At 44.5% G+C, this 22518-nt stretch overlaps 1 protein-coding gene across 13 annotated transcripts in view; it reads left to right on the forward strand.

Annotated features, from left to right (window-relative positions):
* The first annotated feature begins 797 nt into the window (after window positions 1–797).
* The window catches only part of DUSP22 (dual specificity phosphatase 22), a 50511-nt gene continuing 28790 nt past the window's right edge, over window positions 798–22518 (forward strand). For 2 of the 13 annotated variants that reach the window (XM_057399345.1, XM_057399353.1), the window contains exons 1-3: window positions 6441–6663; window positions 12703–12736; window positions 20875–20957. In XM_057399345.1, coding sequence (XP_057255328.1) covers window positions 6643–6663; window positions 12703–12736; window positions 20875–20957 — 138 coding nt within the window. In that variant the 5' untranslated portion in view covers window positions 6441–6642. Of the gene's footprint in view, window positions 837–6214; window positions 6352–6440; window positions 6664–7409; window positions 7445–10054; window positions 10346–12702; window positions 12737–15799; window positions 15815–20874; window positions 20958–22518 lie in introns of those variants that run through there. The other 11 variants (XM_057399347.1, XM_057399343.1, XM_057399349.1 and 8 more) reach the window with 11 other exon arrangements.

A 22518-nucleotide genomic window follows, 5' to 3' on the forward strand; every position in this document is an offset into this window, starting at 1 on the left:
CTGAAGTGTCCTGCTTGTGCAGAATCTCAGATGCACTGGAGACATCCTGCCAGACTTTCTAAGTAAGCAAGTAGCTTGGAAGCAACTTTGGAGGGGCTCTCCTCTCACCATCAGGTAGATAATTACAACAGGCCAAAATAACCAAACCAATTGAAAACTCTGCAAGAAAAAGCAAATTGCTAACTCTGGATAGTATTGTATCAGGAGTGAGCCACCAGTACATGCAACAATGCAAGGGCTTCAGGAGTAACTGAGTCTACTTGGAGAATGTAGTGGATGCGTTGGAAATGTAAGTATTTGGACTGTGGTTTTCATAAGTAGTATTTAAGGGCTACTATCTTACATCTTGGCCAAGAAAATAAAATATGTAATCAAGAACTGTAGCTTTAAAAGTTTTCAGTTTTCCAAACACAGGACATTTTAAGACATACCCCTTTAAGCAGAAGCTATTGGGAAAATGTCATCAAAATAAAGATCTCTACCCATTGTTTTGGCAGGAGGCAGGCAGTGATTACCAAAACCTACAGTCTATGCTGAGTACCATGATGGTGGAAGGATGGTGAACTACCTCTTGGCTCTGACCACACTGTCTTCTGCATAGAAGCCGATTCAAAGATTCCTGCTGGCTTCAGTGGGTCACATCCTAATGGCTCTCAGCTGGTGGCTTGGCATGTCAATGATGTTCACCAAGTTCCAATGTGAACTTCAAAACTGACCTCTTTCTACTCTGAAGAGTTTTCATAGACCATGTAAGTGAAGTCCAATGGATACTATGGTCTACAGGGTGCTGCAGAGAGATGTTGGGAAAGCTGTGTCCCTTTAGGGACATGAACTGGGTATGTACATGAACTGGAAGAGAGGTTAAGTTATTGTAACATTAATTTTCCATTTGAGGACACTCCGACATGTGCCCAGAGAAACAAATACATAGCTAGCTTATCAAGCAAATGCATTTGGATATTTTCCCTCACACTCAGCAATGGACTATTCTTAGTAACTAATAACACACATGTGCCTTGCAGCACGCTTTCTGATAGCCTTGTTTCTTTTCTTTAGGGATCTAATATTTTACCGTATTTCCAAAGAATCCTGGATTATAATAAAATGTCTTACTCTTTTTATAATGTGTCTGTTTCTTACAGTGAAAAATCAACAGAGCTGCTGCTAGGACCAACTTCTTTCTTATATATGCATTGGAGCTAAAGGTGTGGGGTTGACCTAGTAATATATGCAAGTCAAAGCTATACAAATTAAGGGTTAGAACTGACTGCTATAAATGTTAAAGAAATTGTGTAGTTTTTAACCACTTAGAGATTAAAATCAGAATTTTCATGGTGTATTATTTTTTCTGTCTCTATTTTCTAAACATTTAAACCAAGCACCCCACAGCAATCCCAGTATCTGCACTTCATTTGTAATCCATCGTGTGTTTTAAGGTGGATTCTTTTAAGCCTGAAGTACATGCGAACAAAAGTAGCTGTTGGCAGGTTCAGAGACACAAGTGCAGTAATTTGGTACACAGTTGCCATGGCAGCTAACCTACATCTAAATTATCCTATACACTTTTCTCAGCCATTCTCTAAGCATTGTTCCTTGTTCCTCCTGTCTGAATTGTTGGTTCTTTTTTTTTTTGAGACCTGCCTTCTGCCAAGCCCTCCTTTGTGCCACATTGGAGCATCATCTGCTGGCTCAGTCCTTTCACCACAGTGTACTCCATATTCTGTTTATATTATCTATTAGTGGAAGGAGGAGGAAGGAGTATGAGGCAGAAGCAGGTGATGGTCTTCCAGCTACTCATAGCTTGTTGAAAGCTGGTTTTTGCTGAAGTAAACCACAGCGGTAACTCCCTTCAGTTTCAGGACTTAAAGCTTGCTGCAACACCACTGATTTTGACAAAGTTACTGCAGATTCAGAGTGACATAACAAAAGCCAAATTTGGCCTTAAGACAGTGAATTTATCAAATGATCAATGAATTCTGCTCTGTGGATACATGGCAGTAAATCAGGGGATACCTCTTCTATCCAGAAAACAGGCTTTGATGTGCTTTAGCAGTGCTTATTACCAAGTAGAAATATTAAAAGAAAGGGCAATAAGTCCTCCAAGCTCTTTCCCTTCCATTGACCTCCCTCTCAGCACAGACAGAAAACAAGCCTAGTGCTATATATGAAAAGGTTTCATTATTTATTTCTGATGAAAAAATTCCATTCTGTCAAATTGCTCTGTTTCAGAGGAAAACCATCCCACTGGCTATTTCTGACCAAACATCCTTTTTATCTCCCTTCTTGCCTCCTCTGAGAACTAAGTTGTGACGCCGCTTCAGGGGAACCCAGCCCAGGTCTTATCAGTTCCTGACAGATCATGGGTAGCCAACATGCCTTCTGCCTATGGTGGAATGTGAGCTCAGGGTTTACAGAAAGTGAGATCAGAAGATAAGAAGCAGAGAGTATTTACTTACTTATGTTTAAGTGAGTAAGCTCAGTGTACTGCCAAAGCAAAAGTTTTGTCTAATTTTTTTAACAAGGTTCAGTTTTGGTATCAGTTTGACTGTTAGTTTTCAGGCAATTGCCTAGAAGGCAATTGCTGCTGCTGAAGACTTGCCATTGCCAAATACATTCGTGTGTAAAGTCAAGAAGTCGGGACTACTTAATTTATCATCCTCATATCACAAGAAGTATAAAGATCCACAGATTTGGAGGACTACAGGCCATGCTAAAGTGAGCTCTTTTCAGGGATACTGAAATCTATGAGATTCACCAAGAGGTTTTTGCTCTTATTTTCTGTGTTCATTTATTCAGTCTATCCATCCATCAGACTATTTATTCAAGCTATCCAGGACAGCTCGCTTTTTAAAATGGAGTTCCAAAATACTAGAAACAGTGCAGATGCTAAGCACAGGGAATAAGGTCTTGAGAAATGACAATGAATAAACACTTCATGATAATTCAGGCTTGATGCAAATCTGCCCCCATAAATGCATCATGTAGTAGTTTATTAAACAACAGGTAAAGAACTAAAACAATAGTGTTTTGGAATAACTGTCAAGAGAGGTCTGGCAACAGTATCAGGATTCCTCTGTGAATAGATGTGTGGAGAGGAAAAGTATATACTATACATCACGGTAAAAGCTTAAGAGAGAAGTGGATTTCCTCCCACTGCTTTTTCATCTCAGTACGTTACTCTCTCCCACTCTAATTTTTTCTCTCTCGCTGTAAAATGCTGCATGCATACAATAACATTCTAATAAGGGAAACCACTGCAGGCTGAAGTAGGCATCCTGAAGTGAGACATGAAACTTGAAAATAAAACAGAATCAAGGTTTCCATTCAGAATGGGAATGCATAACACTTCCCATTCAGAAAAAAAATGTCAGATACTAAGTTAGATAGACTTGTCTTCCATCCATATTTCCTGATATAACAATTTCACATGGATTGTTGTACTTGTGCATGGGACTTTTTAGGGCTTTGTACAAAGGTCAGAAATCCTGTTATTTGCATTTTACAGATAGAGAAGCTGAGTTATGGAGAAGTGAATTGCTGAGTCCAGATTTCCAGCTTATTGACCGTAAGGCCTTCCAGTTATATGGTCCTCATAGCACAACACAGATCCCTGCAGTTATCATGGACATTATTTATTGTTTACCCTTTCTTTCTCACAAAAAAGAAACTACTTGCCAAAGTTGTTGACAAGGAATCCTATCACTTTGGGGGCATGATGTGTTTAGTAGTTATTACTGCAAGCCATGATTCATACCATTTGGACCTCAGTTCTATTTTGCACAGCATGAGAATAAAGTAAATTACATTCTGGAGAGCTTTGCCAATGAAATATTAAAGCCAGCATCTGCGATCAAGCTCACTGCTATGCTTCTGAGCAGTTCTGAGGGGGAAGGGAGAAGTACAGTATATTAAGCCGGAATAGTTATCCTTTGTGGCCTTACAGAGAGACTGCTATGATGGTTTTGAGGCTCATGATGGCATAATACAGCCCCCAAACTCTGTGGAGCCTCAATAGGGATAGGTTCAGGAATAGTTAAAAAACAGAATTAGTGTCTCACTGGTGTTCCCCTGTTCTGCTGTGTGCTGAGGCAGGGCCAGGCACACTGCTAGGTCGGAGAGGCTGGGGACAGGGGGAGTCATAAGATGAAGCCAAGGTCCTAATCCCAAAAGATCTAGGTTGAAGCGTGTACTGGCTTCCACTGCCATGGCTCCATGCAGGAGACCCAAGTATGCAGGAAGCAGCAGGGGCTGGCTCACATTGAGCCTCCCCTAACCTGGGTTAAGCTATAGCTTGGCAGTGCTCCCAGGGCCACCCAGTTCAGATAGAGCAGAAGCAGCCTAGCCTCACCAGTCCGTGCTTCTTGCTTGCCTCTTACAACCCCAGAACAAGATTACCCAGCAAACCTCTTGCTAGCTCCCTGCCTCCTCACTAGCCAGGCCTGTCCTGCCTCAGCTGCCCTGGGCTGCATTCCTCAAGCAGCCTTGCTCTTAGGCATGTTCCCTTCTCCAGAAATTTAAGCATCTGTGGTGATGCCATGGCTGTTTCAAGGCAAGAGTTTTCCAGCCTTCTAGGCAGCTAGTCTGATGGCTTAACTTCTGTTGGTTTACAAGCATATTGCTGGCTTCTGTGGAAGCAGCACTAGTTTTTGAGGACATAGTAATCCAGTGACAAGCCACTGCTGAGGTGGCTGGTCCTGTTCCTGTCTCCATGTGCGCTGGTCTGACCGCATGGAAAGTAGGCTGGCACCCCCAGCTTTCTATGGTCTTTATTCTCTGCATGAGTTTGGTGCTGGGTCAGACAGGTGCTCAGGGTTGCTTAAGGAAGGGGCACAGGGGTGCTGTTGACAGTAGTGGGGAGGATGGCCTCTTTGGCAACACCTCGTATCTGATTGCAACCGGAGGTTGTGAGATTGTTCCCTTCGAGTTTGCTTATACTGGCAACCACTGCCTCTATGCAAGAGTTCCACCGCCACCCATCTATCATTTCACAGTTAATCCATCAGTTGATACCTGTCAGCATTACCCTGCTCTCCATCTTTCAGCCTTCCACTGCCTAAACTGGGCTGCAAATGCCCCTGACCTGCCCAGTCCTACTGAAGTGTGCCCAGCAAATGACATCTTGACCTTATTTTATGCACATTTCACACTGATGCATGTACAAATGCATAGGGAACCTGATGGTGCCTATAACAGCACCATCATTTTGCATTTGAACCACTAAGACTGTAACTTTTCAGGGGGCAGTATAAATGCAGTGGTTAATGGGACAGATCTTATGTAGTAATAGCCTGTGGCTGTATATTTAAACTGTGTGTGTCTCTTACAGCCTTGCCTGTATTCCTTATCACATTAATTCTCTGGCGTAAATTTCCTTCACCAACCACCTTATCGCCCATCATCACGCCTCCCTGAAACACATCCCCGTGGCTAATGGGATACAGCTGTATCATGTCACGTTTAGCTGTGTTAACAGGGAGCAAAGTGTGGGTTTGGAAGGACTAAGCATGCCTTTGAAGCCATGCCTGCCAAAACACTGCCATGAGCGGCTTTCCCTGCTTGAGGAGGAGGGGTGGACCAGGTGACCTCCAGAAGTCCCTCCCCACCTCAGCCAACCCGATTCTGCAATGTTTGCTTCAGACTATTTGCTTTCTCCTCTCTGTTTTGCCTCAGTTAGGAACACCAATGTCCTTCTCCTACTTGCCAACCCACCACACCTGTGGCATGGCTGGGCTCAAAACGGCAGGAGACCAAGGCAGGAGCATACTGTGACAGGGCAGAGGTCGCTTTGCTAGGCCCTGCTCTCTGCGTGCAGCCCGGGCCTCACACCTGCAGCCTCGCACCAACCCTCGGCACACCGGAGAGGCACAGCCAGGCAAGCGGCAGGCTGTGGCAGCAGCCCTAGCACCCAATGCCTGGTGCCTTCTTCCAGGCAGGCCACTGCGCCTGCCGCCATGGCCCGTTTGAGGTCGAAATAAATTCGGTTTCGGGACCGCAGAGGCAGGCAGGACCTCCCCGCTCCAGCAACGCGTGCCGCAGCTCTGCCCTCCCCGGGCGCAATGGCAGCGGGTGGTTCATACCAGGGAGATGATCCCGCCGAATGCCGCTGCCGCCACTTCCTCATCCCCTCAGGAATGGGGTGAGGCCGCGCCGCGCCGCACCGCACCGGTCGCCCGCCGGCTGCTGCCGGCCGCTACAGGTGGAGCAGGTCGGCGGCGCGGGGGGCGCTGGGATGTGTAGTTCCTGCGGGCGGGCGGCGCGGAAGGGGCTCGGCGGTGTGGACTACAAGCCCCAGGGCGGCGCTGCGCGGCAGGGCTGTAACCGCACTGGGGGAGGAGGCGGCGGCGGGAGGAGGTAGTTCCTGGTGGCGCGGCCCCGCGGCTTGGCGCGCCTGGGGACGTCCGAGTGGAAACCTGTCTCCAGGCCAGGCAGCCAGCAGAGAGCCCCAGCCAGGGCGGGGGGGGGGAGATGCGCCTTACCCTTCCCCACAGCGGCAAGCCGCAGCCGTCCTTGATTAACAATTAGCTGGTTCCCCAGTCACCCCCGGCAAGCAGTGTCCCATGCACGCTGACCCACCGCCGGCAGTTCGCTAAGCCGGCAGCTGACGGCTTCTCCCGCGGTGCTGGCGTGCGGGTCGCTTAAGCCATGGGGAATGGGATGAACAAGGTAACGCCGCTCGTCGTTGTGCTGTGCGTGAGTGCATGTGTGCGGGCGAGGCGCGGCGGTGGCCGCGGGTGGCGGTCCCTCCCCGCGCCCCCTTCTTTGTGTCGCCCCTGGGCGTTGGGCGCCGCCGGGGCAGTCCGCGGGCCCCCGCGTAAAGAACAAAGGCCAGGGCAGGAAAGGCTCTTCCCTTCGATTTAAGGGGTCCCCCGCCCCGCTGCGTGGGGGGGAGGGAAGGAGCCCCGGCTGCGCGGCTCCCTCGAGGCGCGCCTCTCCCAGCCGCAACGCGGGCAGGCGGGAGGGGGGCCCTGGTTTCGGTGATGCTCGTCCGGGCTTCCCCTCACCGGGCGAAGCGAGCCCACTGCGTTCGCCGGGGGGGGGGGGCGTGCCCCCAACGGTCGCTAACGGCCGCAAACAGCCGCCGTGCGCCCCGGCTCTGTGCTCTGGTCAGCCTCAGCGCCGGGCCCCTCACAGACGGGGTCCCCCGCTGGGGCTGCCATGGCTGAGCCGGCATCCCCGGCTTGCTGCAGGAACCGGAGCTGTCAGCTCGGCTACCCATCGTTCAACTTGTCCGTCTCTTGCCCCCCGTCCCTGACCACCCCTACTCTCCAGGCCTCTCCTCCCGCGGACCCTCGAGGGTCTCCCCGGGCAGGCCGGTGCGAGCGCCGAGAAGCCGGTGTGTACGGGCAGTAGCCAGAGGGCTGGCCCCCGTGCCGGTGGGACAGGAAAGCGCTTGGCCCCAGTGGGGATCGCAGCGAGGAAGGAAGATGGATCTGTTTTGCAAAGGGTGTTGGCTTTTTGGCAGTGGGGGCTTATTGTAAGCACTGATTCCCCTGGCATGTCGTGGTTTGTATCAAGGGACAACTGTGATTTTCTCAGTATCTCCACCTCTGTTTTAAACCCAGGTTTGAAAGTGTGGTGGGAACTAGCCTTTTATATATAGCTTACTGTGAGGAACAGGAGTTGAGTCATTTCTTCTGTCAAACATCCTGCTTTGGGTGCTTTGGGAGTAGCTTTGCTGTGAGCGTGGCCTCTGCCAAAGCGGAGAAGAGCTAGAAATACTTGCTCATGAGTTGTCCAAGTCTGGCATCTTTGCCCCTGGGAAGCCAGACTGGTGAATGTCCGGAATGCTTAGTGTGCCACCTGGGAGGTGACGCCTTTAAATCCTATGGATTAGAAGCATTGAAATAGAAACTTTAGGCAGGGGAAAGATCTGGCTAGTTAGTCCAACCAAGTTAGGAGGTAGAACCTCCCTTGGTCCTCTTCATTTTTCTGTTTTATAGTCTGGCGATAATGTTGTGATAAGTGGCCACTCCTAGGAGGTACCTACAGGGACTGGCCAGTTAGGAAGAAACACAGCTGGAGAGACTTCTTTTGGGCTTCTGCTATGTTTGTAGTATTTTTCTCAGAATGCCTGAAATTATCAAAACGTTTAGAGGGACAGGATATGGCATGCTAAAGTTGCAGTCTCCGGCAGGGGGAAAACAGACAGTTCTCAGCCCTTTGATGGTTAGCACTCTTTGTCTGCATTACATCTTCCTATGGTACTGTGGGGGCGGGAGTTGGCAATCTGTGACTCCAGGCAATTTGATTATTTTAATGCTGTTAGTTGTTGCCCTGACACATACCAGCTGGAGCTTTCAGGACAAGCATAGTACTACTTTTATTTTTCCTCCTTTCTTATGACTGTATCCAAGAGGAAATGTTCAGCAGTTCTCAGAAGAGCTGGCTCCTTTAAGGAGGCTACAACCACATTGGGTACTGGCCATCAGGGTTATTTTTGTAGGGGTCCCGTGTGTAGGTCTGGTACTTGCCACCTTCAGAATGTGCCCCTGGATCATCTGTTCTTTTTGATCTTGCGAGTCAGTGCGTGCTGGAGGGGCAAAGGAAGGTGTGGAGTCATCAATGCTGATATTGGGGCATTTGCTTGACTCAGTGTAGTCTATCAATACAAATTACATTAGTTTCAAACTGAAGTGTGTGGGGTGGTGTTTTTTTTTGTTTTTTTTTTTGTGCTAGAGCTATATGCAGATGGTAGAAGAAAATAAGCAGGTTATCCGGAGGTGGATTATTTCATTTAGGGAATCTGTTTGTACTGATGCCAGGGGAAGAGGATTAGTGGTGACCTGTAACGGGTATGGTAAGGAAAAGCTCCAGAGCTTGCTACAGCTGCTGTGGCTGCTCTTGGGTGCTGAGCCCTTCTCAGTGGCATGGTCCCCTTGTATTTTTCTATCATGTGATATTGATGTATTTCATAGCAAATAGCAGTCACACCTGACTTTCTGTGGCCATTAGTGCTGATCAAGGGCTGGAGGCCTTGCATTCCTTTTAGGTGGGTTTGTCTTTTGTTGCTAGTTGTCTTTGTAAAATTAGCTGTGCCTAGGGTTTTATTTTCCTTAAGCCCACCTGAGCCTCCTCACTTTTCCTAAATTAAACTGAAAGCACTGGTTTATAAATACCCTTCTTACTCTGCTCATAGGAAAATTGGCTACTGAGTGTGTGTTGATTTAGCTACTATTAATTTTCAGTGCTTTTCTTTTTACGTCTTATAGGATGAGTAATGGGGTCTGACTTGGGAAATTGTTTGGCCTGATTTGTCTTCATGCTTAATGTCTGACTTTGACTTGTAGTCAAAATTCATGCTGAACTGTCTTTACAAATTACAAAGGTGTTTTTCTGGAGCTGAAGTCTAGTGGCTGGGATGGTGACAAGAGACTGCAGTCCTTAGATTTGATTATCTGTGAACAGCATATGCTTAGTAAAGAGTGTTTCCTGAGTTTTAGTTCTTGTTCACCATGTTAGAGTTAACTGCCTGTTATCCATGCAGACTTTTCTGAAGGGTTGTGTGTTATCTCCACAAAAACACAGATAAGCCCCATTCGTTATAGGAGTTGATGCATAAGAAATGTAAATGACTGTGGACAGTCAGAGCTGATGCAACCAGTTCTATGGAAGCCAGTGAAGCTGCACCAGTTCATGTGAGTGGCAAATTCCACTCCCTGACCTGTGCTGCTTGCCTGTGCTGATGGACAAGGTGGGCTTATCTTCTCCTTTTACAGAACCTGACCATCTCCAGAGAAAGCTCAGTGAACTCCTCTGGAGTACCCATCGGTATTATTGCATCTAGAAGCAAACACTGGGCCAGGAGTTAGATGCTTTATTAAAAGTGTATGTCTGTATAGGAAACAGTAGCAAAGGAGCCCTTGAAGCCATTTTCCAGAGAGGTGTGTTTTCAGGAAGGACTTCTCTGGACTTCTTTCCAGAGAAACATTACTAACTGGAGCAGCTATCTTCCATTGCAGGGCGCTGCCTTTGTGCAAAGTGAAGAAGGTGAGGTGCTTTCATGCGATGTACAAATAACGACGGGTGTCTCTTGGTTGTGCATTCTTCTACATCTGTTACTTAGTCCGTGGTCATTTTCTTAATGTTTCGGGTCATATAAGGAGGCTACTGTTTTTATTCATAAAGTAGTGGTTGAAAAGTTCACAAAAACAACCACCTTATTTTCCTTCTCTTCTGACTCCCACCCCTTCTGTCTCACACGCCCGTAGCAGCCATTGGCCTTCATTTTGCACAGCCTGGAGTGCAGTTACTGAAGGCAGTGTGCGATGACACAGCTGAAAGTTCCCAGCCGTAGTCTAGTGCCGAAGTATTAGTCAGCACGGCATGAAGATTCACTTCTTTCCAGGTAGCTTTCACCCATAGTTACGTTTCTTGCTTCTAGAATGACTAGGACAACACGGGTAACATGTGTTTTTGGTTGCACGGTGTCCTAATTTCCTATCTAGCATACAGCGTTGCTTCATGATGCACAAATGCAAACTTCTGGACTTTTCCTCCTTTGCCAACAACAATCTAAAAAGCCTATTTTTGCAACACCAACACCCTCCAGTTTCTTGGTATCTTCAATTTATAATGACTAACCTTAATGACTATGACTGGAATTTAAGCTTTTATCCTCTCTTGAGAGCACATATTCAATGTTAGAAATAATGTTCTGGAGTCTAAAATGCTATAGTTTACAGTAATGGTGATGTGATTTGAGATTTGTGCTGCAGATAGGAAACACCAGATAGCTATTTAAAAATATCAGACAGGCTTTTCTCATGATTTATTTTTTTTAAGCTTAAGATGAGGGAGCTGGCTGGGATGATCTGATTGGTGAAATTCATTCATAACTTGAGTCTTTTGCTTTAGAGCACGTTTCCTGTTTGCAGAATTTGGGCCTTAGCAATGGCCTTTGGGTACTCTGGAGCAGCTACAGGCTTCTGATTCCTGGCCTAGGCTGGTAGCCTTTGAGAGCTCCGCTTCTAGCAGAGTCATCAGGTGTGCTTAAAATAATGAATTCGGCCATGAAACCATGAGTGTTGTGGATGCAGAAAGAGACTGCAGAATGTTTTAAGGGTTCTTTTACCTACTTGATAGCCCGGCATTGGAAACTGCCCTGCTGATTTCTGATGCCTTTGTAAGAATGTTGAATTTATACAAATGAAGAGGGAAAGAAAGAGAAGGCTGGCTGAATTTATTATCTGTGCAAAACTTACAGGTGTCTGTACCAGCCTAAAGGAACATTCTCTTATCTAGCTGGTGTTGTCAAGCAGCCCTTGATTTGTAAGCAGTTCAGGGTACAGCAAGTGGTCTTTCAGTATCAGTGGCAGAACTGAGTGCTGTGGTTAGAGCTGGTATAAGAGAGATCATCTAGCAAAGCTGAGAGGGAGGAATGTTTGCACAAAGTGAAGCTGCAGAGAGTGTGAGAAGTGCTCCAGGCTTTGTTTTTTGCAAGGCTAGATAAGTAACAGTGAACATGTTTTTATCACATGAAAGCCCTGGAGTTAAGGCAGGTCATAAGCTATTTTGCAGGCCCTTTTACCGCCTTGCTAACCTTTGGTGGTAAGCTGGGTCGCCTTTCAGTGGGAAGGCTGCAGTGAAAGAGAGGCTGGGGTGATAATCCCCTATGAAAAGTCCTTCATGACTTTCGGAACTTCGCGGCTGCTGGGCTGAGCAGAATGGGTGGAGTTTTCCCTTTAAATAGTTGTGCCTGAGAGATTGTTGCTGCTGTTGTGGTGACACTTAGGTGTTGCTAAGGCTTTAGGAAGTCAGCGCTGACATATCTGTATTGGTGGTATGCTCTGCATGCACCGAAGTAGATGGATCATATGGTTTCACTACTGCAGTTCTGGTCTCTTCAAAGGATATGGGTGTGGGTCAGAGACTTCAGGTGGCAGAGAACAGAATTCATGGCCAGAAAATGTGGTTTTGGTGTGCCTGTTTCTTTTTCATGTCCTTACTGCTGTTCCCAAGTTGGGAGGGTTATGAAAGGAGGGGAGGGGTAGTGCTGCAGTGTCACCTGCCTCTGCATGTGTGTGTGTGTGTGTGTGCATGTGCGCGCACACACACACATGTCCTCAGACTGCACAGGCTGGTTCTCAGGGTGACCTTGAAAGTGCCCAGTTAAAGTCTTGTAACTGAGCACTGTGCAGACTTTTGGGAGCTTTGGCATAGGTGGGTAGATTTGGGAGAGACGCACGCAACTTGAGGACTTTCATCAGTTCTCTTACATGGAGAACCCCACAGTGCTGCAGCCCTTGACTTGCATGGCTTTGCATTTCAGAAGACTTGAAGGATGGTTTTCAGTGCTTTGTCCAGCTTGCTTAGCAACCTTAGGCAAATCACCTTTTTTGTATGAAGCTTCATCATTAGTTAAATGAGGGTAACTCTTTTCCTGCTGTTGGGGGGAGGGATGTGCTGTGAGGCCCACTTGGTATTTGTAAACCACTTTTGCTATCCTTTGAGAGCCTCCTTTGTGTGAGTGTCCCTATGATTTAAAACCTCTGGCTGCCAACACATGCTCTCAAAATGTGGAGTACCTAAAGCTATGGAGTTTGAGAAGGTTGCAAAGAGGCACAAAATGTTGTCAGCGCTTTTTAGATTGTGTTTGACAATAGTCTGCTGAAGTAGTATGTTCCATCCTGTATGCAAATTGAACTTTGTCAAATTGTCTTACCACAAGATATCTGTATTTGATACTATATTTCTTTCTCACAGATTCTGCCTGGCTTGTTCGTTGGCAACTTTAAAGGTAAGATTAGTTTTATCATTATCTCTAGGATTACTTAGCAGGGGCCTTAAGGTGTTTTACAGGCCTATGGAATTCACTTACATTTCTGCAGTTTCTTTAATCCCATCTGCTTCATTTCTGCATGCACCTGGTAGCACTTAAAGAAGAACTTGTCTGCTCTCTCATCCATGCGCTGTTCTGCAAGTACTTTAAGAGAAGAAAAATGAACACCATCTCCTCGGAGCATGCTTCAGCTGGAATTCCTAAACATTGGCCTGCCTTAAATGATTCCTGTGCTTGGCAGGCAGGCCAGCCTGTGAGCCAGACAAGATTCTTTGTAAGGCTTATTTCAAGCCTTCCTTATAAGTAAATGCTTAGTATGCCTCCTGCTCATTGCTTTCATTATTTTGGTTATTTATAACAACTGCTAAAGAGTTCTGTTATCACTGCCTGTGAGACTGATAGGTCTGCATATTGCTGTCTGACCACTGATACTTGTCTGTGTCACAGATGTAATATTATATGGATTTTTTTTTTCCTTTTTTCATGAGGCTTATTTTTTGTGTACAGAAAGACAGAACCATATTTAGAAAACACAGGAAACTTCAGGAAGTTCCTTTAGGAAACTTTAGGAAACTTCATGTAGGCATCTAAATAAATGACCTGTTCTGAAAGCACCCTGTCAGCAGCAGTTTGAGCTGATTGTCTCCAGTTGTGCCCATACAATTGTTTTCATACCTGTAGACTGTTTCTGCTATGCTTGAGTACAAAAGCAAAGCAGGACTCATAGAGGCAGTTGTGATATCCTGTCCTTCCTGGTCTGGCTGATATCACAGCGGTCTATTAATACTGGACAACATCTGCATTAGATTTAGATGGTCCTGCACCTCCTCTCTGCCTCATGCCCCCTTCAGCTTTTTCCCCTCTATCCCAAAACCTGTGAGTTCAGTGGGTTTTGCCCAATTTACTTGACTCTGCACCTGCTGACCTGTGTTGCTGGTCCTGTGCTTGCTGCCCCTTGGGAAGTGGAGCTGAGCACCTTGAGAGGCAGCCCAGAGGTACATGTGAAGTTAAAAGCTGCCTTTTGTCACACTGGAATGCAAACGCCAAGTGTATCAGTTTGAGGGGGAGATAATCATGCCATGGTAAGGGAAATGAGAGGATGGAGGTGAGTTTATACTGGTGGAAGTAGGTAATGAAAGGAGAGAAAAAAGCAAGCTAGCAAGATGAAAGGAAAACAAGGGGAAAAAGGATAGTTTTGAGAGCACTTAGATGTATCACTGCAAGGGTGGCCAGTGACAAAACTAAGTTGGTCACAGCCATGTTGCTTCCTCATTTTTATTTATTTTATTTTTTTTTTTTTTCCTGTCAAATTCAGGAGAGGGGTAGGATGGGAGGATGTTTGTAGTGGAGTCCTTTAGGTTTCAAGCTGTTTGGCAGGATGGGCTCAGGGAACTTGTCTTTCAATCTGCCCCTCTCACTATGGCCATCTAATAAGCCCTTGGTAGTCCAGCCAGGAGAGCAATACTTAGCCAGAGCATCTGTTTCTTGGTGCAGTTCTGGTTTTGGGTGATGAACCAGCTAAGGGGAGTTGGCCAGGGTTGCAGAGTGAGTCAGCATCTCTGCGGAAGCCAGGGCCTGCGACCTTCTGGCTGGTGCTTCTCTGGCCACTCAACTGTGTGCCTTGCAAATGGTGCTTAAAATGGCATGTCAGGGCACTTCCATGCAGAGTAGAGGCATGCACATGAAGATGGTGTAAGTGGGCAGTGCTTCTGGAAGTCAGGCTGAAAAAAAAACAGAGGCTGAAATGCTTCAGCTACTGCCATAGAGTGTAAGGATGGGTTGGCTTTAATCCCAGTGTCTGTGTTTGATGTTCTGTTTGTCAAATTGATTTAGAACACAAGCAAAATGTTCATTTATTTATTGCTATGACCTTTGCTCATAATGCATTTAACCATTATGTTCTACCATCATGAGTGTCTGTTGTTATAATCTTAAGTTAGCTGTCTTACCTGGAGAGGAAGAGAGAAGGTTGGTGTTACAGTACTTCACTAATACAACAGCCAGCTGTCTGCATGCCTTGTTCCTCAGCGCCTCCTCCCTCCTGCCCTGCTTAAAAGCAGTTTGCATGAGCCCTCTGTACAGTGAGGTCATCCCAGTTAGGAGCAGGGTGCTGGTGAATCTCCAGTGTACTTTCCTGGAGGAGTTTGATTGCCATGTTCCTGGGGCATGTTCTGACAGGTGGCACTTCTTGAAAATGTGATGAATAAATTTTGAGGCTGTTGTAAAGGGGATCCTTGGCTGAGAAATGCTCAGCAGAATGTATAGGTGGGATTGGTTAGAGTGTCCCAGTTTGGGCAGTTGAAATGTCTAGATACTGTCAGAGACATGGTTTACACAATTATTTTGTGGAATGCACGTTAGAGCAGGCTCCTCCTTCTTCAGCTTGAGACTGCTAGCTTGAGTTGAATAAGATGGCATCTTCTCAGTAAGAGGAGTAATACTGAATCCCTGGCATTCTGCATCTCTGCCAGACGTAGTGCTGAGGCTTCGTAGCACCGTCTTGGCTTCTCTGCCGGGGGTAGTAGAGAGGAGGGAGCGTCTGCGGAAGGCGGGTCAGGGGAATCTCTCACAAGTGCTCTGATCTGCCCCCTGGAGGAGAGCTCTTCCGGCAGCCCGGGCAGGCAGGGTTTCTATAGCTAGGTCAAAATGACTCTTCTATGCACACTCCTGTCTCCCTGCTGCATGGGATAACCCTGGGGGCACTGACAGACTGGCAATAGGCGCAGTTGTTCCAGATGGGTGCCTCCCTGCTGAATGAAGGCAGGATGTTAAAAACGTTAAACACTGTAATCCTGGATAGCTGTTGTCTGGAGAGAAGGTATCCAGCAGTTGTTCTAATTGGGGAATTATTATTCAATATTCAGCAATATTTCTGCTTTATGTATAGGGTTTCTTACTGTCTTTTTAGGTGTAACCAACTTAAAAACAATCTGTGACAGACAGAGCAAGTGCAAACTCCTCTGCTGAGGAGACCTCTGACTGAGAGATAAACTGAGTCCCAGGAAAAACTTGTGAAATAAATCTGTGGCAGGGAAGGTTTGTTGTCTTCTGCCACTCAAACTTTTAGGCACATAGAATGAAAGGGGCCTTTATAACCACCATAGCGTCTTTAGGATAGAAATTTACGTGTGGTCCTGATATGGAATACACTGAAGAACATGCTAAAAAATCCCCACAAGTCCACATAACTTGAGTGTGTCTCTGGAAGGCTCCTGAAAAATCATAGATCTTGGCATGTCTTTAAGTGCTTATTATCTTGTAAGATCTATAAGCATGATTCTGCTTATTAATAGCATGTTAACACTGTGCTATGTTGCTGAGGGAGTGTATTTGAGATTGGGCAGCTAGAGGGCAGAAAAATTTAAGAAGAACCACAGTTGCCCATACAAAATGCCAAGACTTGAGTTTGGTCTAAATGCCCAGAAGAAAACTGAGCTCCTGGGCTTCTTCACTGAAAGTTAATGAGGAGTTACTTCTTTGCAAGTGGGAGAGTGGTGGCTAAGAGAAAAAAGAGGGAAGAGAAAGAGGTAGTTAACTCTTCTTCCTGCCTCTAGTTTGGACAAAATTTTGGATTGCTCCACATGTACCTTACAGATGAAATTTAGTCTTCTCAAAAGACAAAGAGTTTATTGTGGGATTGCATGCGGCATGTCTACTGCATTGGAAGCCTGATGTCCCTTGAAAGGCATCTGTGCTCATGATGAAAATAGGTGCTTTGTTCCTCAAGAGACTGATATGACAGGGCTTTTTAGCCTGTTTCTCTGCGCAAATAGAAAAAAAAAAAACTGTTCCTTCTGATAGGAGGCACTAAATGAATGCTTATTTGGTTCCGAACCAAAAGGTGTAGCAGTAGTGAGCACCACAGACTCGGGAGTATTTCTACCTTGAATATTAAAGAGCTTGTGTCCTTCCTTATAATCATATTTGGAAGATTCAAGTTTTTCCAATGGAATATTTGGGGGCTTTCTGATTTGAAGGGGAAAGCCACAATATGAGGTTTAATTCCCCCCAAAGAGTCCAGTGTTGCTGTGGATGAGCTGGAGAGTCTAGGGAAAATTTCTGCCCTTCCAGTTAATAAGTGTGTAAAAAGGCAGTGCCCACCAAGTAGTTCTGCTGTGTTTATATATTCAGTTAATACCTTTTATCAGCTGCTTTATTTTTTGGGAGGGTGGGAGGTGGGGAGTTCCCCTTTCTAAGGTTTTATTTCAGGTACTGACAACAGGAGAGGGTAAAGATCCCTTTTTTCAGGTTCATCTTTTGAAAGAAGATGCTTATAGTTACTTTCATTAAACAGAGTACAGGACCCTTTTCCCCACCTTTCTTGCTCCCTGAAAAGGTCATTCTGAGATGCTGGAACGAAATATGTATTAGAACATAGTGTGAAATGGAGACAGGAGATGTAGAGGTTTTGTTTATATGTGTAATTTTTCTGTCTGTGTCTGTAAGTGCAGATGGACTCTGAAACAAAGCTTTCCTGATGGGGAGGCCATTCTTAGTAATAGCTCTTAGTGCTCCGAACCACTAGAGAGGAGGTTCTCCCTTAGGCAGGTATCTATCTCTAGTACTCTCCAAAGCAGAAAATAAAGTGTAGACAAAAAGTTTCCTTATTTAAAAAAATAATCTAATGATGATGAAACTGTAGTCTGTACATCTGCCGATTGAGACTTCATACTTTTGTCCGTACAGAGCTGACTTGCTTTCTCTAAGCACTTACTTATTTTTGTAGAGATAAAAAAAAATAGATAATTGTATACTAAAAACTTAATACTAGCTTACAGTGCTATAGGAGGAGCATGTGTGTCTTCTCAGACTAACAACAAAGTCAGAAATGTGAGCTGTGGAGGAAGAAGGGAGGATGTCTTTTAGTTTGGGACAGCTGGCTAATGGGAGTAAACGTGACAAAATTAAAATAAACTAATCTCAGTTATTTTGTGGAGACACTTGATCTTCTAAATTCACAAGTGAGTTGCAGTTAAATGTTGCAGATCAGGTCCGTATCACTGTAATGCTTTTTTTCCCCTGTTCCTAGAAGGATGCTTTTTTTTTTTGTTGTTAGCAGTAGACATGGAAGACTGCTTTTCTTCTCATCTAATGCTCCAAAGGGAGAAATCTTTATTCCTCACCTTGATCTCTGTGGAGGTACTAAAATACTAAAATAAGAGGGAATGGTTGTATGTACATTTGAGACTTCATCAGCCTAGTGTTGGAGTCCCTCAGTCATTGATATGTCTTAACTTGGAGTGGCTGGAGCAGTATTGTCTCCCTTTTGCTTATGGGGGATGAAAGCACAATATGCTAGGCTGTTTGCTCCCCAGACACACAGTAAGACTTCCCAGAAAGACAAATTCTGGCACACACACCCAGTGCACCACCATTACCCCCCCAAAGTCCTATTTTGATGACTGCCATTGCTTTTGCAATTGAGTGCTTGCAGTTCTGTGTATGAAGAGAATAAGGCAGGAGTCATAGGGTGAAACTGAGGGAAAAGAAGTAAAATGTGGGTGTGGTGGGAGGGAGAGAGGAAGACTTCTCCAATGTGGAATGGGTCCTTTTTTGTAAGGAGAGAGTTTCCTGAAGGCTTTACTCAAAAGTCCACATCATCTGAGAAGTGTTTGGCTGTATGAGAAGGAATATTAGGTAACCTACCGTGAAGAATAATACCATATTTGATGGACCCTTTGGGGGCAAACAAGATGAACTCTAATAGGTTTATCTCATCTTTAAATTTGGAAATGGAGTGTTGCGCACAGTGATTTCAAAATGCAAGCCTGCATGTAGTTGTACAGCACTGTGCTGTGGTAATAGTGACTCTTCTGGCTTTTGGAGGTCCTTTGCATAGCCCCTTAATTTTTTGGGTAATCTATGGTATGAGACCATGAGTGACGGGGTATCTCATTTTTACTGCTGTTCAAGTAGCTTTGTCTGTAGTATCTGTAGAGGCTTATGGCAGGTGCCAGGGGAACCAGGGGAATTTCCCATTTATAAACTGTTCAAAGTCTAGGTCCAGATAATATAGTCATTGTCTGGGAAGCTTTTTCTCCTGTATGTTTGTGATTTGAGTGGTTGTTTCCTAAAGATATTGAGGACCTGGTGGTTACCCTAGGATGTAGGTCTGGTTTAGCCATTTCCAGCTTGTTTCTGGTAATATCTGAAATCTCGCTGTCTGTATAGTTTTGATGTGTTGAAATTCCTTTAGCCTAAGTCCTTGATTAACTGAAGAACTAAAATAATTCAGTCCTTTTGAGTTGTGCTGTGTCCATTAGGCCTTTCACACTGATTCAAAGCAGCCAACATTTAATTTGGATCACATCTTCTTTTAAAGCTGTTTCTTACCATGTTATACTGGTAATTAGCGACTGGGGTCTGTTGGTCCTATGTATTGTGCCATGTCTGATGGTATGTATTAACGCAGTGAATTCTAGCCAGAAGGTTCTGAAATATGCCTTTAACCTTTGGAGAACAGAAAGCAGTGATTTGTAGGGACATGTAGGCTGGCTTCTGGACTTCCAAGTCCTTGTCTGCTTAGGTGTTCTCTGAGGAATCACGACTGCCCTATAAACTTAAACAATCTGGAGGTCAGGTGGATTAGAAGACTTCCCCTGGCAAACATTTGTGTTTCTTCTTTGAGATGCTTACTCTGACATCTTTTTAGGAAATTTTAATTGTTCTGTGAAGCTAGACTTTAATTCTGTTTCAGAGCTAAATCTGCTAATTTTTTTCCTGAAGGATTAGGCATCTGTGGTGGTTGTGCAGGCTTGACCAGTAACAAGTGAAATCAATGCAATTTTAACTTGTCTCTCTGTTCTATTAGCCTTAGAGAAGCTTTCATAATTGGATTAGGTTTAAATTTTATTGCCTGTTCCTGTGCTCATGTGGATCTTGTCTGTGGAGCAGTATAATTAAATGCCTAATTTCTCTTTGTGATGTAGAGAAGGCACTGAAACTTTATAGTAGAGTGGAATAAGATGAAGTAAGAGATGCTAATTGAACTCTTGCACGTACATAAAGAATGTCCAGGTGATGCTATTGTTATTTTTGTACCTAGAGAGAGACAGTTTGAAACCTTTGTGGTCAGTGCTCTTTTTTTTGTGTGCAACCAGGCTAATGTGAACAGATTGTATGGGCAGATTTGGAAGGCAGGTGTTCACAAAACTACTGCTGTAATTGCCATCGTGTACTGTGCCATTCTCAAGCAAAAAGGTCAAAAGTAAATGGGCACAAACTAACTTTTACCTGAATTAGTGGTTCTTTGAGGTAGTTTTCTAGCACATTAACGGTTTAGTATGGGGAAGGTTGCTCACTCATGATAGATGATCTATTTTACCTCCTTTCTCATAGAAACAAACCTGTGTTTTCTCAATATCTAGCATCAAATTTTCAGTCGCCCTAGTTTGCTTTCCAGTTTTGAATGTTTGAAACCCTTGGTTACAGGTCTAGGAACCACCTTTTTACAACTGCACTTCCTTGCTGTAGCATTGTGCTTTTTCACACATTGTGCTGTTTATTGCCTCGATCTCTCGTCAGAATTAAAATTATGGTATGTATTGGTTAAATGCACATTTTACCCTACTCGTCTCCAGGAAGTAAGAATCTAGTTATCATTTTGGTTTGCCCAATTTCCTCAATTGAGTTTACCTCAATTCAAGTGTTACAGTTGGCTTCACTTCTCAGCCCTGGATATCGCAAGGTTTGTCTCCCAAGTGAAACTACATCTCCTGAAGGGGTATTTGTGGGTAGAGAAGATGTAAGCTATTTCTTGTACAGCTCTGACTGCTTGTTCAGATGGCCATCACCTGCACATGGGCATACACAGACTTACATTTCAGATGCAAAATACATGAAACTTCTGACTTAAGAACATATTCCTGAGTCACTTAAGTTTCTTTTTTATATAGTATATAATTTGCTTTGGAGTTAGAAGTGTGTCTTCCCGTTACCCACTCTGATGGTGTTCTAGAACAGCTGCATTTGGGGTTTTGCTTTACTTCATGAAGCTTAAAAAAAAAAAAAGTACACGATAAGTGATTTTCAACATGCAGAGTGGGCTATTCCAAGAGATTAAAGAAATTCTGTTCCTTTTCTTCCCTTTATTACAGATGCCCGAGATGTAGAGCAATTGAGTAAGAATAACATTACGCACATCCTTTCAATCCATGACAGTGCTCGCCCTATGGTCGAGGTAAGAGGTGTGGGGCACTCCATGGTAAATACTGGCTTTGTTGTTGTTGACTGTTACAGTCATCTTGGGGTTAATTTCTTGTTCTGTGCAATTGATGTTTTGAGACTGGTGTTCCTGTGGAAATGTTTGACAGCTGTAGTTTTGGCATCCAGTCTCAGATTTTGTTGTTGCTATTATAACAGTAAAAAATCTAAGTGACAAAGGAAGAACTAATTACAGTGTCAGTGTAACACACTAGGGGGATTGTGTTACTTATTTATAGTAAAGGTAAGTTTTCTTCTGTGTGCAGGTCAAACAAAACATAAACAACAACATTACCTCTCACCTTCCCCCATTACCAAACCTCCTTTGTGCTTGGGCCCCTTTCATAGCAGATGTTTGTGTAAGAGGTTTCTAGTCCTTTTCTGTGTAAAATAGCCTTATTTGGTCTAATCATCTAATATAGCAGAGGTTTGTAGATCTCCCACACTGTAACATGAAGTACTATTCCCCATTTTACTGAAGGGAAGCTGATTTGAAGAGCTGAAATGACTTGAATTTCTATGTCATGTTGAGCAGTGAAAGAGCTGGGACCTGGCTCCAGGTCTTTTGGATTGTTTTGCTCTCTTCTTTACACCAGCTTACTTTGGCAAGAGGGGGGTTTGGGAGTTTGGCTGGGCTTTGCTACACCTTAAGATCCTGCTGTGTGATTTTACTTTGGGAACAGTTGTCCCCTTAAATTTGTTTGTTCCTTTTCTGCTTTCTACTTTTCATGAAAATATGCCAAAATGGTGGGTAAAGCTGGTGTTAGCTCTCAGGTGCTGCTGAGAATTTCTGCATTTCATTCTCTTCAAGTAAGGTCTTTAGTGAATTCAGTCCTTAAACTACAGAATTTCCACCTCTTGCAGGCAAGTCAATAGGTAAGCTGAACAAAAGGCATCCCTAATATGTCATGGTTAAAACCAAACTCAAGTTAATAGTGAACTCAGGGTAGACCTTGAACTTAAGAGTGTGCTGAAGCAGAGCTTTAGCTGTTGACTTTTATTATTTCCATTTGACTTCTGTTGTGCCTGATGCTTATTAAGTCTGAAACGTACTGAATTTCAAGAGTGCTCTTAGTTGAAGAAATAAACTGGGTAAGGGACATTTAATGTTTCCTGTAGGGTGCTGTTGTCTAAAATGAGTAGGAGCTTGCTTTGCTTTATTATCATTATTAGAAAAGTAGGAACACTAATTATGGCACAGATAATTATGGCCAGTGTTTCTTGTGGAAGTGGTAGTTTTGGCAGCCCACAAGCCGCCTTCTCGCTTGTGGTGGTGCATCTGTTTGTGAGGCTGCATGGTAAATAGACCTGGGAGCTTTTGTGGGTTAAATATAACCAAGTCACCATTTCTTTCTCTAGCTACTGCCACAAAAGATGTGAAGGACTGTATTTATCCATATCTGTTCTTGAGCTGATTTACAGTAATGTATCAAAAATTACAGTGGCATGGGAACAGCTAGTGGCTGTTTGAGGATACGATTGCTTTATTCACCTGTGCTTCTAAAATAAATGTTTCTCCAACTGTGCCTTCTGTTTTC

Source organism: Pezoporus wallicus, unplaced genomic scaffold, assembly GCF_028554395.1.
Source record: "Pezoporus wallicus isolate ANWC-B61680 ecotype Strahan unplaced genomic scaffold, APGP_CSIRO_Pwel_v1 contig_818, whole genome shotgun sequence".
Classification (NCBI taxonomy): domain Eukaryota; kingdom Metazoa; phylum Chordata; class Aves; order Psittaciformes; family Psittacidae; genus Pezoporus; species Pezoporus wallicus.